The 17,707-nt window shown below is 36.0% G+C and overlaps 1 protein-coding gene across 3 annotated transcripts in view; it reads right to left on the reverse strand.

Moving 5' to 3' along the window:
- Nucleotides 1-17,707, reverse strand: part of LOC145934694 (uncharacterized) — a 156,143-nt gene that overhangs the window by 58,528 nt on the left and 79,908 nt on the right. The window contains exon 1 of one of the 3 annotated variants that reach the window (XM_083035344.1): nucleotides 10,807-13,115. The exons of the other annotated variants lie outside the window; for them this stretch is intronic. Coding sequence (XP_082891470.1) covers nucleotides 10,807-10,926 — 120 coding nt within the window. The 5' untranslated portion in view covers nucleotides 10,927-13,115. Of the gene's footprint in view, nucleotides 1-10,806; nucleotides 13,116-17,707 lie in introns of those variants that run through there. 3 annotated transcript variants of the gene reach the window in all.

Below are 17,707 nucleotides of genomic sequence, written 5' to 3' on the forward strand. Positions count from 1 at the left end.
GCTTATCGATCGATCGATCTGAATCGATTAGTCAGACTCGCGGTTTACAGACAGCAGGAAGTGGAGAGAGCGTGGGAAGCAAAAGTATACCGAAATTATTATACTGAAAACGCAAGTTGGCGTGCGGGAGCTTCGTGACTCGACGAGAAAAGCTCGGCGCAGCTTCACGTGACCGAGCATAGTTGACTGGCCATGACCTCGCAAACCCTCCTATCTACCGCTTGCACTTCGTCCGCTCTTTGTCTCTTCGTGCGCTATCTGTTCCCTTCGCTTCTACCTTTGTCGCGACAAGTAAAATTGCTGATGGAATTTCTACATTCCGCTCGACTTTTAAGAATGGTGTTTCCAACGAATTTTGAAAAATTTCATTCCTTAAAATTAAAATTCTTTTGTAGGTTTTTAGAAAACTTTTTCGAAAAAAATTATATTCCAAAAGTATGCTTTGCAATACATAAAAGTGAAATCAATCATCGATAAATCAAATATTCAATCGAATCTTTTTGGTAAGAGTGGGTAAAAAAATAATGTTTAAAATAGAAATTTAAAATATTCACGTAAGATATTTCTTTTACTAAATTATAAATATAATTAATGTAAAATAATAATTCATATCTGTATATTAATTTTATAAATCAGAGATAAATATTTTTAATATGTATATTTTTCACAGACAAATAATTAATTAGACATATTAAAAATATTAAATTATGCTATTTGTCTTTATAAATTATAATAGTGTTAAACAAGCAATTTTTACTTTTAAAATAAATTGTATATATTTCTTTTGTTTATTTAATTTTCCTTACTACATAATACTCGAAATGGTACACAAGAAATGGTATATTTAAAATGATTTAATACCAATTCGAAAACATCAAGCATTATTTCAAGTAAGAAATTCAATATCTTTCTTAAAGTTAAATAATTAATCCGATAAATAATTTTAATTATTATAAATTTTTAAATACAAAACACTAAATAATTACCTACTCTCAATAATCTGAATTAGAAATATACAGATATCTATTATCATCTATTTAGGATAATTATTTTTCAAATAATCAAATAATACACCGAGAATATAAAATCTTGTCCATTTTCCCAAAAAATCTATCACCTACCCTTTCACTCAATAAATACACTTTTCAGAAACAACAGATGGAGATCCATCCGATGTATCTTGAGCAAATGTGAGTCGAAACATGTAAATAATCCAAGTGCTTTCGCTTGTACGGCATTCATGGGAAGGGGGGAACGGAGGCGACTGAATCGCTCACTCCGGCACCCCGCGGAAAACGCGTCATGCGGAATGACGAGCGATCCGCGGGTCCCGGTCGAGAGAGCCTCGCTCGTTTCGGTCGATTAATCCGGCTCGAGCCCGGCATCGCTATTTCTCTCTGTGCGAAAAAGTACTCCTTTGTGTCGAGTACAAGCACGGCGATGAGCACTGAATGACGAGGAAGTACGAGAAGTTCCCGTAATCCTGCCATTGTCTCTCCCCGCTGTGTTCTTGTCTCTTCAGGAGGGAGGGTGTCGCTCGAACAATCCTTTTGTACGAAGAGGAACTTAGCATCGCGTACAAAAATCATCCCGATCTTACAATTAATTTAATTACGATAAAATATGTGATTTAGGAGAGAGTAATTGTAACGTAAAATGCGGGGAGAAAATTTAGAGAGATCGGCAGTCGAATATCAACTAAAATGCTGAAGTACCGCCTATCTGTCCACGTATTAATTAAAGACACTGTATTAATTTTTCTGAATAATGAATTAGATTCTTCGTAATGTTTCTCGGAATAGAATAAAACTTGGGAGGCAACGTGTGTCATTAGAGCGCATAATAATTCTAATTTCCAAGAACGATAAAAAAATATTTGTCTTCTATAGGTCAAATATATGTATATTTTGTATTGATTAAATATATTTAAAAAATATAATTATCAATATTATATATATTATATAATTAATTTAGTAATTATCAATATTTAATATATTATATATACATACGCTAAAAAAAAACTATTGAATTCAAATAAATATTTAATTTAATAGTTCCCTTTACACATTTATTTGAAACAAGTAAATATTTATCTGTTTTGAAAAAAGATTTCTTACATCAAATAAATATTTTTTCACGGCAAATCAATATATTGTTTGTTTCAAATAAATGATATATAAAGGAGTATTGAAATAAATATTTATTTGAATAATTAAATAATTTTTTTTCAGTGTATAATATAATAATAATTATATAATATTTATATATAATATATAACATAATAATTATCAATATATGTTTATATAATAAATATTTAATTTATTTTCTGCTAAAAAATATTAATTATATATGATTCGCTTGTTAATGATATACATTGATAAATCGAATAAATCATCAACTATGTATTCGGAAATTAGATAAAACGTGCGGGATATTTTCTTGAAGATGTTCGTGCTTCCTTCATACTGACGATCAAAAGTGCATAACGGTGATATTCGACGAAATATGCATTTTCATAACCGGCTCTCGCGTTACGCTCTCATTTCGCGTCGAGGGGGCTTATTTAATGAGAAAGATGATACCCTCTCCGAGTAAACGGGAAGAGGGTTATCTTGTAACGTACAATGGAGAAAGAGCGAAATGGCGCCCGCGGAATAGCAATACCGGAAAGAAAGAGAGAGAAGGGGGAGAAAGAGAGAGAGACAACGGCGTTTAACATAAATTCTATTGGACTGTTTACGATGCGTTCCTTGCCTTATCGGTGAATACACTTTCGACGTATATCACGAGTGGCGATATATGTACATATCCACGGAATATCTCGATTTTTCTTTAGAACGAATAAATTCATTTCTTCAGTTACGCCCCTGAAGACCAAAACATTGACAATCTTTTGTTCTTACGATATTTTACGCGAATTTTATAAAAACAGTATATGTTAAAAATCTTCATTAATAAAAGCCCAAATATTTTAGACATTACTATAAAAATTGAAGAACAATAATTATTTACTACAAAAAAAATAAAAATGTAAAGACAAATAAAAAATATTGAATGTAAAGAATTTATTTGTTGAAAGAAAAATCTCAATTTTTTTAGTGTTTCGTTTTTCACATATAATTATAGATATATTAGTAGTCAAATCACAGATGTATACATTTTTAATTCATGTGTGACTTTCAAATTGAACACCAGTTAATTATGGTTAACGAAACCAAACGTTTCGATAATCCTAAAATTATAATTAAAGCGAATTGTAATATTTATCACGATATCTGCAAGAGGTAACGATGCGGTTTCGGAACCGTTTCTTCCAACGCGACGTTCGTGGAAGCCTCGCGGAGGCCTTTTGTGGCGGTATATAAGTCTCCCGTTTTGGGTCTCGTCGGACTTGGTTTCCCAAAAGCGGTCCCCCGGTTCGGTGATAAATGACATTCCGGAGGGAGAAGACCTAATCAGGCCAGGTAAAGACTCGCCCGCGCCACACACGAATTCCTGAGCGCGACAACAGAGTGCTGTCCATTGGATTTACGACTCGTCGCTTGTACAATCCGTTCACCTAATGGACGCCCTATCATCCTCCTATGTGCCGTACATAATAGGTCGAATGAGTTTTTCGTTGCGTCAACGTTATTGCAGCGTTCGCCGATAATCTTTGATCAGCTGTTCCTCTACATCACGCAGTCTAATGACACTACGTGGCCCGACAATTAAGATCTTTCTTTTCCTCTTTCCCCGGCTAAAAGTATAGCAGCTGATCCGAACTCTCACACTTGGTTCCGACGATACGTAAACAATGTGTTGGGTCTATTCAGTTTTAAATAAGGTCTCCCGTCAGAGAAATGTCAAGTGCTACATCGAAAGAGCAGATATAATCGAGTATTTCGTTGAGAAATCCTTGGGGAAAAATGGCAAAGATATTACGAGAGTGTCGAAAGATGTAACACAGACTTCTTTCGTTTACAACTTTATTCGATCGATTCTGTCATCGCCTGACAGAGTTACGAAATTCCCCGACTAACATTCGCAGTCAGCGCTTCTTTCAGGCACGAAGTCGCGATTACGTAAAAATCCCTAATTCGAAGTCAGCGTTTTAAACGCGACGAGCAGATGTTTCGTCCGACAGCGATTCACCGTATGCGAGATCAATTTTCCCGACTCGTTCGCGTATAGATATATTTCGTAAAGTCCATTCAACGCGATTCCGGGTGTATATATACGGATCTTGCTCTGTGAACCCGACGAGCCGAAAACCTTGTCGGCTCGGCGTGGGCGTGCGGTTTTATTATTGTCCGGCGCCAGACTTGGGGGGACTCCCTCCATGTTTTAAGTAGGCATCGAATGAAGAAACGTAAAGCGAAAACCAGAGTATTTTCTACACCGTATATGCGTGCGAAATCACGAGAAAGAAAAATTTGTGAGATCTCGAAAAATCATCGATACACAGAGAGAATTTTCTCTTAGAATTTACCCTGAAAATCATGGTAATCGTGGGACAATATGGTATGGAAAGAATTTCTCTGATTAATATTTATCACATAAAATAATAATATCTACCACAATAAAATATAAAATATGTTTGATTAATTTTACTATGCAGTTTAATAAAATTAATCATATTTTATATTTTATTGTGATAGATATTATTATTTTTATTGTGATAATTATTAATCAAAGAAATTCTCATAAAATTCTTTCCATATTATATTATCCCACGATTACCATGATTTTCAGAGTAAATTCTAAGAGAAAATTCTCTCAGTGTACAAGGAAAATACAACGAGAATGGGAGAAACGAAAGTAAATTTTGCAGATTTCATTTTTATTTAAGAAAAATCTAAAGTGTGTGCACAGAGAGAATTTTCTTTTAGAATTTACCCTGAAAATCATGGTAATAGCGGGACAATATGGTATGAAAAGAATTTTATGAGAATTTCTCTGATTAATATTTATCACAATAAAAAATGATATCTATCACAATAAAATATAAAATATGTTTGATTCATTTTACTAAAAGTATAGTAAAATTTACTAAAAGTATGGTAAAATTAATCAAACATATTTTTTAAATTCTTTCCATACCATATTGTCCCACAATTACCATGATTTTCATGGTAAATTCTAAGAGAAAATTCTCTTTGTGTGGTTTCTTCTTCCCCCACCCCCCCATAAGTTGTTCAAACGTGATTATAGATATTTGTCTATTAGCTTAACATAAGTAAAATGCTGTATTAAACTCTCAAGAAACTCAAGAAAAATTGTATATAATTTGATATTTAATATGTATTTAAATATTGTAAAAATAAAGGGAAAAAATGAAAAAGTTATTTTCGTAGGTTGTCCTCACATGATTTTTTAGATCTTAGCTTATATATGTATAATATATGTTTAAAATGCTGAATTAAACTCGATAAAAATTATATATATAATTATATAATTTTTCTTAAGAGTTTTGATATCGATTCTTACGAATATGTATACATATAAAAATATATGTAATAAATATAAAATAATAAAACATATAATAAATAATAAATACATTTATATATCGCAGAAATAAAGAAAAAAAATCGACGAAATTCGTTTGCGCGTGCGAATGAAAAAGTGCACTTATTACGAGCCTGTGACGAGCTCGTGCCAATTCCCTACATAATAGAAAAATCAAAATAATAAATAATATAAAAAGACAGGAGAAGGTTCCTCGATTATATACGGAGTGGCGATAATTCTCTGGTATCGATCGGTCAGACAATGACGGTAAATAACCTCCGCCCCCGCGATGGACGGCTCTGAGAGAGTCGCGGTCCTCCTCTCTCTCCCTCACTCCTCCTTCTCCTCCTTTTGTGACAGCAATAATGATCACCTGAAAGTGCATTCTCTCGTCCACGCGTGCGGCCATACGTAGGGCATAAATCCGTGTTTCTCCACCTTCGAAGGGACCGCGCCCCGTATAATCTCATCCCGACATCGAAAACCGTCCCTCAACTCGCACGAGGCACGATACGATTGAATAGAGGATGTTCCCTAACGAAATTCAGAATCATACTCCGCAGACGCGATAAGAGGGCGAATGTTCTACGAGGATAATTTGATCGAGGGGAAAGGGAAAAGGAGGGAAATACGCTGCGCATCTCTCGAAAATTTCTTTTTCCGGTTAATTAAATTTTGCAAGTACAAAGTAAGTGAAAGCTTTGTGGGTGCGAATGAAAATTGTGTTACAAAGCGATTCGATGGAAATTTGAAAATGGAAAAAAATATTTTTTCGCTCTTAAACATTTCTAAAATTTCGTTTAAATATTGATCTCAATCTTTTGGGATAATATATATACAAAAAAGAATAAAGTTAATGAGCTTAATTCGTTCAGCAACCACCGCGATGATGCTCGTTCCACCATATGTAAATTAGATCTCTTTCTTGCCTGTGCCATGTGTAGATTAGATTCTATTCTTTTTACTTTGATGTGCCATGAGACGCTGTCCGACTCACTTAACGATGGTACTAAATATGGTGCAGACATACGAGCCCTCTGATTTTTAAATCGTATGCGAATATTAGTGATACAAAAATAAGTAGAAAAAAGGTAACTTTATTTTATTTTATTTGAAATTATTTTCAATCTTTATATGTATAATCTCAAACTACAAATAGTAACGTACGTTTACGTTTCTTTCATTATATATATAATATTTATGGAAAACTATTTTCTCTACAAAATCCTTCTTCTAAAAAAATCTTTAAAAAAAATTACATCGCTCTTTGGAGCTAAAAAATTTATATTACTAATTTACAATATTTTAAATGCCACTGACATATAATGACGTTCTCACAATATTATATAATATAAAAAATTATATAAATATAATATAAAAAAAATAATTATATTTATATAATGTAAAAAAAGATCAGAAAAAAATAAAAATAAAAAATATCAAAGACCACCATACGAAAATACGATTAACAAAGAATACGCATTGTAACAATAACCCTTCGCCGTCAATTCCTATTATTTCCAGCTTGCGAACACATAGAGATTGCAAAATACAATCCCCCCTATATCGCTAACCCATACACACTTTCTTTCTTCCTAAAACTCGAATTAACTTTAGCCACCGATCGTCCGTGACGACTCGTCGCCCCCGAAAGGAATGAAACCCCGACTTTCGTAACGAGCAAACGAGACGCTCGTCGCGAACAATGACGTTCGGACACCTGAGCGTGTGCACTAAATAGCGTGTGTCCCCGATAGCGCATCTTTCCTCCTGCCGCTGTGTCGTCACGGATTATGATAATGCTCGTTCTCTCGCCGACTCGACGGCAACACGACGAGGGGAGGCCGGTCGACGAGCAGATTCGGCAGCGACACAGGGGGACGAGGGGCGAGCCGAAAAACACAGGGGTGAGTCATACTTCATCCCCCGACGTGGCCGGTAGGGTGGAAATATGGTCCCCCCTTCCCCCCAGACTGGTCCCCCCATTTTCTGTCTGTGGACGGTGGCTCCGAGCGATGTGCACCCTCGCTTCCGTTTGCTCTTCTGGATTCTCTATCGGTCTTTTATTGTGCTATCTCTCTCTCTCTCTCTCTCTTTATCAATGATTGAAATTATATTTCAATCTCCGGGCAAGCCCGTTGTTTCGGCACGCACACATTGCAAAGTAAGGATAAGGGAATGCGTCGGTTTGTACGAAATACGAAACACTTTTGTCGCGTTTAATGTAAACTTTCCGAAGTAAGTTGCACCAATTTCGTCGAGTTTACACGACGCTGAGGTATAAACTTAGATTACAGCGCGAGGGAGGACTTAATATAAATTTCACATGTCTAGTGTACGTTCGGGGAAACTTTAGGATTAATTTTTTCCCTCCCTCGGAAATTAAAAGATACTTAAATCACTCATTCTTGTTTTATGAGTGTTTCTTTTATTTTTAAGATATATACTTTTATACTATTATTAATTGCGTCCCTACACGCGAGACAGACTCTAATGAAAACTTAATTTAATAAATAATTACGTGCGTGTGTATATTTCTCGCGGTGATGCACGCGGTTGATAAAAAAAGAAATTTGACGTAAAATAAGTGGACCTTGAAGAAAGGTATACTATATCGCACGCAAAGTTGAAATATATATCAGGTATTCTATTCCCGCGCTTTATTTTATGGCGAATACTCTATTTATCTATTTTTATGCGCTACCCTCGCCTGCGTCTTCGATGCGAGTCACGACGAGTCATCACACTTCCGGCCGATACGATCGTCCAAGGAAAGATAGCAGGAAGTGGATTAACACAAGGTGGAAATCCACCTCGTCGAATATTCCACTCGAGTGACGTATACATATTTAATCGATGCGTTTTCGGTGTTTTTGACTAACAAATTTCGAGGCACTCGCTCTCCTCCTCTTTCTCCTTCGAGGAGACGCAGCTGGCGCTGAATCATCGTGGAACCCTCCGGCGTTGCCAGGGTTTCCGAAGTGGCTTCGAGTAACTTATCGCTGGCTCTTACCGAAGATATTCGACTAGAAATGCCGAGAGAAAGACGAAAAATCTCGGATTTCGCGCGTGACTTGCTGATATATAATCGCAACCTTCTCTCTTTTTTTTTCCTCTATTTCCGCCCGAGTCGGCAAAACTTGACGTGCCATCAAAATGTGACATGGTTGTCTATAGTGCCATTAATTTCTTCCGATCTCGAAGAAATTACGCTCCTTTTAAGAGAATGTTTGAAATTAAAAAATCAACCGTGACTTGAAAATTTTCAATATACCTACTGATTAATTGAAAAAATATTTAATATATATAATATTTAATAATATATATTTAATAATTAAATATATTATTAAATATTATATATATATTTAATAATAATATAATATATTTAATAATTAAATACATATAATATTTTCTTCATACAAATTTTTAAAAATTAATTTTAAAAAACCTAATATCATCTCATCACACTTTTATTCTTAAGTCAATGTTAATTATACCTCTCGCTCCGGTTAAAGAGTCAAGGACTAAATAATTCGCGAACTGTGGATCAGTGACACTGCCTTAAATGTCATGACTTCGATACACAGAGACGGATGATGGCATATTCAATATGTGACCCCGGCGGCGATCTCTCGCATAATTTTCAGACTTATCGTCGCGCAACTCTTTGTGCCCCCGTTTAAATGTTTGCGCGAAGCGCACGCACGCATATGCAATTCCGCAACGAGCGAAGTGCAACTCCGCACCCGACGGTTAGTAATTCAAGCGGCCACTTCGGAGGAACACAATGGACGTAACAGTAGTAGATTCGCCCGTAATTTTACACTCGAGCCCATTTTCCCGCCGTCCTAGTTTAAGCCTGATTCACGCCGCGATCCCCGCTAACAGAGCGAGACGTTCGTTGACGTAAAGTTACGGGAGAGAAAAAATAATTTCGCCAACAATAAGTCAAAATAGTTGTGAACAAGAGCTTCAAGAAATTGCGGATTTTATTATCTCATTGAATATAAATTATATTCCTGAATCTTCAGCTCATTGTCAGCTGATTTTGTTATTTTAGCAACAGTTGTAACAAATGTCATTCTATGCGTATGCATATAAAATATTATATATTGCACAATATTATATTATTATAATATATTATTATATATAATATATAATATATTATTATAATATATAATATTATATTATATTATTATATAATATTATATTATTATCGCATTACTAGAAAATTGTCGCGTAATGTGAGCTTTCAATTCGCTCTAAACCCTTCACGACGGGAGGTTGGGAAAAAAGGATGGCCATGACACATAATCGAACACCCTAACGGTCAGCACCCGCCCCATTAATTATATCTGACTTATAGAAAATTTGAGACTCTGTCAAACATGTCGCAACGATAGATCGAGATAACTCTGGCGATGACAGATTTAGAAAATCTCCGGAAAGATACAAAAGTGTTTGAAATTGAGCGCTCATATAATTAAAAGGAACTCGCGAATTATCGATAATCGTCGATATAATCATTGCCAATGATTATTACGACCATCGGAACGAGCAATTGATAAGCGTCTCATTAATATTTATAGACGAAGATATCAAGATGTACGATCGTAACTCTGCGTGTAACTGTTATTAAAGGAATGCATTTCTTGAATAAAAAAATCTCTAAACTGGGATATGCAAATTTCTATTTCCTTGACCGAATGTATACTAGATAGTCACGATTCTACATAAAATGATTCTTAATCAAGTTCCAGATTGCGTAATTTTCTTGTAAACATTAATTTTATCTTGATTCTCGTTTCAGTTGTTTAATACATTTATATATAAATATATATAAATATATAAATATATATAAATATATAAATATATATAAATATATAAATATATATAAATATATAAATATATATAAATATATAAATATATATAAATATATATTAATATACATATATATTATATTATATATATAAATATATTATGTTACATATATACATATATTAATTATGTATCGTATTTTATAGACATTTATCGAAACGTATATTTTATAATATATACATATGTATAATATATATTTATATATAAATATATGTTTCAACAAATGTCTATAAAATAACGATACATAATAATATACAATGTACTATCAGATTTCTTGTTACATAAACGATCCAGCAAATAGCCAGTATCGATTTCATTGCATAATAAATACCGAGTGTCCATTTTATAATTATCTTAGAAACACAAATAATTTATCTCAAAAGTAAAAGCGCGACATTTTGCAGGATGCAAAACGTGTGAAAAAAAAATCTCACGTACCATTCCCTCGTCTATCGACGCCTCTTCCTCGAAGTAATACTCGTCGTCATCCTCCGGTGTCAAAACGTTAGGGGTCTTCTGCGACTCCTCCTTGATATCTTGCCTTTTCATCCAATCCATGATGAGACGCTATCCCTTTTTTCCTTTTTTTTTTTTTCTTCCGTCAATCGTTCAATCTTCCGACAGCTTCCGATCGCTTCCTCGGAATCACGTGTCTCGAGTCATCGCGCGTCTGTCATCACTCTCGACTTAAGAAAGGAACCCAGTTTCTTCAGATCTTATCATGTACGTCGGCCACGCTCCGATTGCGCGCGGAAGTTATGGGAGCGCGTTTGACATTTGCGCGAAATGTCAGTTTCTTTTTTTTTTCTCTTCTTTCTCTCTCTCCGAACCGGCTAACGAGACACGCGCTTTTCGAGACAGCAGGGACGCGATCGATAGTTGCACCTCTCTCGTCGCGACTCGCACGTGCACTCTTCAGGGAAAAAATCACGCTTCCGAACACCGGAAGGAACTTCTTCCTCTTCTTCTTCTCCCTCGAGTCTCCGGAGCACAAATGTCAAGTGTCAATTCGAGAAACGAGACGAGATTCGATCCTAGACGAGCCTCTCTCTCTCTCTCTCTCCGTCTGCGAATCTACATCAAGTCGCGAACATCCTACATCAACGTCACTTTTGGAAACCCTGTCTATCGCGGACGAAGGGTTGCGGAAGCGACACAAATATCGATCCGACCCCGAATTACGAATCCACGAAGATGTCGCCGATCCTAATTACGACGTTCGACGTTCGAAGATCCAGCTGCACGAGTGAGGAGAGCAAAATGGTGATGATGATGAAGACCGAGGATGCGGGAGGAATATCTATCCACGCGCGAGGAGAAACGGCGTCGCGTTAAAACTGCTCGGTAATTGTTGCGCGTCACAAAGTATAAATATGTTTTATACACATCTAGGTACACATACACACCATACATACAGTCTTGCATGTGCGGAGAGCCACGCAGTGATGCACTGGTGCAGCTGCAACTCTGTGTGTGCAGGCTGGGAATGCTGGAGGTGGTATGGATGGAGGCGGCTCGGTGCCCTCGCTCTGCCTGGTCTCTCTGTTCTCCATCTCTCTCTCTCTCTCTCTCTCTCTCTCTCTCTCTCTCTCATCGTCTCTCTCTTTCTCTCCCCACGTTCGGCTCACCCTTCTCTTGGAATAGTCCGCTTTTCGCTCTCTCTTCCTCTCTCTTGCTCTCTTTCCTTTCCTCTAACTCGCCTCGTCGATTTGCTCCCTGCCCTGGCTGCTCTCTCTCTCTCTCTCTCTCCCTCTCTCTCCTTTCTATTCACCTTTCTCTGTCTCTCTTTCAGGGGAGCCTGATGACTCTGTCCTCGTCGCGCCGAGGTTTTCATCTCGAGACGACACGATTGTATTGTTAATTTTGGAAGATTAAGTTTTCCCTTCGCCTTTTTTGTGGCGTTTCTGTTACCTTCTTCCTCTGACCTCTGGTCGACCCTCGGCGGTCTTCCGGCTCACACTTCCTGCAACTTCTCGAAAAAGTCTTCCCCGTCTCTGCTGACTTCTCGATTCGTCGCCTTTATCCAATTCGTTGTTAATTCTCTCTTTCTTTCTTTCATCTTCCGCTGTTCTTTCGCGACGACTTTCTCTTTTCTTCTCCTCAAACACTCGCGTTATCTCCCTCCAGTTCGCATTCCAACGTTCCTCCTTCTCGTTCTCTTAGAGCTATATCTCTTCTCGCTCTCTATGCGCCGTTATTCTTCCTCTCCCTCTTTGTCTGAAGCCGGTCAGAAAGCATAAGACGATAGAGCCGACCAGAGGAGAGAAGAGGGAAGGATTCCCCAACAAGGGGGTGATGGTCGAAGGTTCGCCGCGATTCTCCGTCTTCCTTTTCGTAGCCAACAGAGTCCCTCTTTCTCTTTCTCTCTCTCTATCCATTTACCTCTCCCTCTTTTGATGCCTCATCCACCCCCACCATGACATGGTCCTCCCCCTTTTCTGTGAGTTCCATGACTCCTTCCCTTCCGAGCGACGCTGCCACGAGTTCAGGGACGATCTCCCTTCAGTGGAGACCCAGGCACTGTCCTGAGGGATTCCCGCGAACAGCGAATTTTTTGTTTTTACATCCATTTCGATTAGATTCCGCGTTTGCTCGAGATTCGGTTCTTGATTTTTAATGAATAAATGTAGAAAATTAATCTGACAGAGTAGTAGTTTACGACAGGTTTTTTTAAAAAGGTACATAGAGGATGCTGGACGCATTTCAAAGGGTTGACATCGCATGAGATAATTTCAATAATGCGATAGAAAAAATTCCCATTTTATTAATACTTGTGATTAAAGGATTAATCATTTTGTTGTCGTCTTGGCAAATTTATCGAAATAAATTGTAATTAAAAAATCAAGGAAAATATTTGATATCTCCTGTTTTTACATTGGTTCAATTAAATTTGCTTCGCTTGCGATTCAGTCCTTGATTTTTAACGTAAACGAATAAACGTAGAAAATTAATCTGACAGAGTAGCAATTTACAATAGATTTTTAAAAAAATACATCGCGAAGAGGCTGGACGCATTTCAAAGGGTTAACATGTCACGAGACAATTTCAATAACGTAATAGAAAAAATTTTTCTTTTTTACTTGTGATGAAAGGATTAATCATTATTTTTTTTTGTCATTTTGACAATTTTATCGAGATAAATTGCAATTAAAAATGCAAGGAAAATATTTGATATCTGCATCTTTGCACATGATAAACGCCTAAGGTAGTAATATACAAATTTTTTCTATTTATTTAGAATTGACACAAATAGCATTAGAAATTCTTTCCTTCTCTTCGCGAGTGTGCGAGGATTAATCAATTAATTAATCAATTGTGCTATGCACCGGCAACTATCGTCACGGAAGGCCGAGAAATTCGATCTCTCGCTCGCTAGACTATCGACTAGACACACGTGCCGCGTATCGTAAAATCGATATTCGACACCTCGTAAGAAAACATTGCATAAGCGTTTCAGTCACGCATCGTTGCGTCGAAATGAAATGCGGATCACCCTGGATAATCGAAGTCGACGAGAAGGGTTCTTTCCTTCATTTTGCGCGACTGTAATTTTGAAAAACTGGTAAACATCTTTTTTATTTTTGTACAAAATTATACCGCTTCTGAGAAGTTTCGAGCTCTCGTTTTATATAGATCCACCCCTGAAGAGAAGGAGAATCGCTATGTTTCAGTAGACACGAAACGAGGACGCCAGATGCTAAACCTAGGGCACAAAACGTAGGAGAAAAAGATAGGCAGGGAGAAGAAGAAGAGAAAGAACGAGTTAGTGTGTCCCTGAGAAGGATAAACGTGTCGCCTGCGAACGAAGAGAGATGGCCTGCAGTAACGTACCGAGTAATTTGCGGAATGCGCTTTCAGGCACGCGATCGAATGCTTCATCAGCATCCATCAACCGTTATATTTTTCCTCCATCTTCCATTTCTACTTTCTTCGAAAAGAAAACCAATATTTTCCTCTTTTCTCTCTATTAGTGGTAGATATAGTATGATACAAGTGTATAGTTCGCTCGAAATATTTGTTAGAAAATTTTTACGAATATATTCGATATTTAAGAATATAATAATCGATTTTAAAAAAATAGACAAGACAAGCTCGTTAACAACTTAATAGAGACGCTCTCTCCACATAATCACGCGATGACGTGGCGCTACGAAACCCAAAATTTTTCTCCCACCCCCCTTCGATCATCGCTTCTCTAGTTCTAATACGCTGTTACGTCATTGAATCCAAGATAAGCGGAGAATGAAGGGTAGAAAAAGATCGACCGAGAAAGATTGAAAACCAAAGGGAGAAAGAGAAGAGAAGGGGCGGTAGAGAGACGAGGAGAGAGAAACGTGATGCTGGAACGTGTGTTAGTCACGGGTTGCCCATAGCAACCCACGCGGCTAATGCACGCATTATAGGCGCCTCGTGCAGACCACGATACACAGGGTGTCTCAAAAGTCACACCGATAAACAATGATTTAAAAAAAAGGAATTGCATATGTTATCAAAAATGCCTTGAAATTGTGAGAAATTGAGAAAACAATTTTTTGACATTTTTTAAAAAGTCATTTTTTAAAATATTGATTTCTGCTATCACGCGATATGTATCATGATTTGCGATTTATTTTGATATATTTCACGACGAAAAAAGAAACCTCGACAAATGTCGAATCCTCGCTTCGAATTCGCTGTTATTTCTGTCCCACTCGATATACACGAGTATCGCATACGTATGTATGTACTGCGCGTGCGCACGCGCGTGTTACGCACACACACGTGTCGCTGAAGTTAATTGATTTTGCCTCTGTCGACCGGCACACGCTGTTACTATTCGATACGCAACCGCGTTATCGGCTACTAAACACGGACGCCAAAGAACTGTCTGATTGTGAGATCGCAAGGGGAGGAAAGAGGGTCGCGAACTTTTTGGACAAGATCTAAGAGAAGGCAAGCATTTTTCAAATATAATAAATATTCTACATAATAATTAATTAACTGGGCTTTAAAAAAATTGTTTTATTGAAAAAATCCAGGAAAAAATACAAGTAGCACTGTTTTTAATTAATTAATTGAAGAAATTTGAAGAATTTAAAATATGTATTTCTTGAAAAAATTTAATTATTTCTTTAAATATTTTATATATTTCTTGTAAATATCTATATCTCTTTCTCTAAATATTTTATATTTTATTTTATATTTCTTTAAAGAATTTTAATTTCCTTTGTCTTACATGAAACAATTTCAGGATAATGTGCGAATATTTCACACGGAATTCCAGTATAACTACGTAAACACTGAAATGTAGTACGATTGCAATCTCATTCAATATTAATATGTAAGAGAGTCTATCATATGGTGAACATTTTTTTATTCTATACAAGCAGTACATGATAATAATAATTGACGTTAGATAAGAGATAAATGGTACATATGCATCTCTTCGCTGCGTTTCTCCTTCATCAAATATCTCATGTAAGGAACGACTGACTTTCAGCTAATTTTTCTCTTCGGGGGACTAATGACTGACATTATGTGCACAGGCAAGTATAGAAGTCATATCGACTGTATCATTGCGTTCAAACTGAACTCGAGTAGCGCTTTTATGTTCTTTTCTTTTTCTTTTTTATTCTTTTGCAAGCGAATAATAATCCCTTGCGTAATACGATCGCCAAAGATCGCAAGAATCGATAAAAGTGACGTGTGCTAAATTTTCGCGAGCTGCATCTGGATCTTCCGTGCGTATGATTGCGAGATGATTACGGAGAGATATATCTTCATTTTCAAGAAAAGAAGAGAAGAGGGAGATGATTACTTTCGTTCAATCGATCGTATTTTATAAAAATGCATCACGCGATATAAAAGTGTATATATGTCCCGAAAAACGACAAAATTTCGTAGGAAAAAAAATGCCACTTTAATTGAGCACAGATTAAGCAATATATATATTTTTATGTTATTCTACAAAGAATTGTATCGGGATTTAATTAATTTTTAATTTTGTATTTTATTATAATATTTTTTTCGATGTCTTGTTAAAATTACATCTTTTTTATTGAAGTGCTATGGAAAGGCAACTTTACATATTTTATTGAAATATTTGTTATTATTATTATTTATTTATATTTATTTATTTTTATTATTTATTTTATTATCATTATTATTAATATTTTTATTTTTATTATTTCGTCTGCGTTACATTTTCAACATAACTTTGACATAAAGCATTTATATTGTACAAGTGCAAGAACTAATCTTGGTTAAACTAATCTTGAACATATACGCAATGTACAACAATATATACCTAATATGCTCTTTGTTCAGAGAAGAGTTTCTAGCATCTAGGCAACAAATTTCAGGAGATACTCTACAGCTATAGAATAAGAAATCCAAGGCCAACAGCCGGAAGTCGAGAGACAATCCCGTTGTAACGAATCCGACGAGGTTTCGAAGCTACGCATAAATTAAGCGCACAATAGCCGCCATTCAAGTATACGGCGTCATAATGTCGTACAAAAAAAAATAAAAAAAATTTATATCGCGTCTGAAACCGTAAACAACCGGCGAGTTATTAATTCGCAGCGAGCTGTCGAATCGAGGCATCGCATTATCGTTTCGAAGGTCCGCGGACTCTCCTCGGACGGAAAAGAAGGACATTGTTCTCATTCGCATCCGGGGTCTTTTTCCCCTCCCGGGGGGATCACGATCGTGAACTCCCACGAAGGAATTTGAGGTCTTCGGGCCCATTCCCATCCCACATTTGATGCTGCATTTGCATTTACACCGAGTTAAAACGTTATAATGTTATGTAGATGTAAGATACTGTTGCGGTTTTTCGGAAAAATCTAAGGTCGACGACACCTTGGAGATACGTGATGTGTCCCGGACACGTCATTTTATTAGAAACATTTTATTGAAGGCATTTCTTACGAGTGAAAAGGCAAGGATACTGAATATATTAAAAGCTAAGTATATTTATTTATAATATTATTTTTATCGCTTCGGAATATATTAGAAAATAAAAATAAAATCTTCAAAAAAAAAATCACAAAAAAGAGAAAATATCTTTTCAAACTGTAGTGATCGAATATTTATTATATTATACATTAAAAATGTTCAGAAAAAAAAATAAGAAGATTGTGAATATTTTAAAATATAAATATATGTGTTTAGGATTTATTTTAGCTTCAGAATATATTGAGAAATTAAAATATAGAATAAATCATTTAAACAGTCTTTAAAAAAAGTTATAAAAAAGAAATAATCTTGTTAAAAACAATAAATAAATAATAGAAACATTTTATTGAAGGCATTTCTTACGAGTGAAAAGGCAAGGATACTGAATATATTAAAAGCT

The sequence above is a fragment of the Prenolepis imparis genome, unplaced genomic scaffold, assembly GCF_030444845.1.
Source record: "Prenolepis imparis isolate NDT839.2.m4 unplaced genomic scaffold, iyPreImpa1.0 SCAF_4, whole genome shotgun sequence".
NCBI classification, from domain to species: Eukaryota; Metazoa; Arthropoda; class Insecta; order Hymenoptera; family Formicidae; genus Prenolepis; species Prenolepis imparis.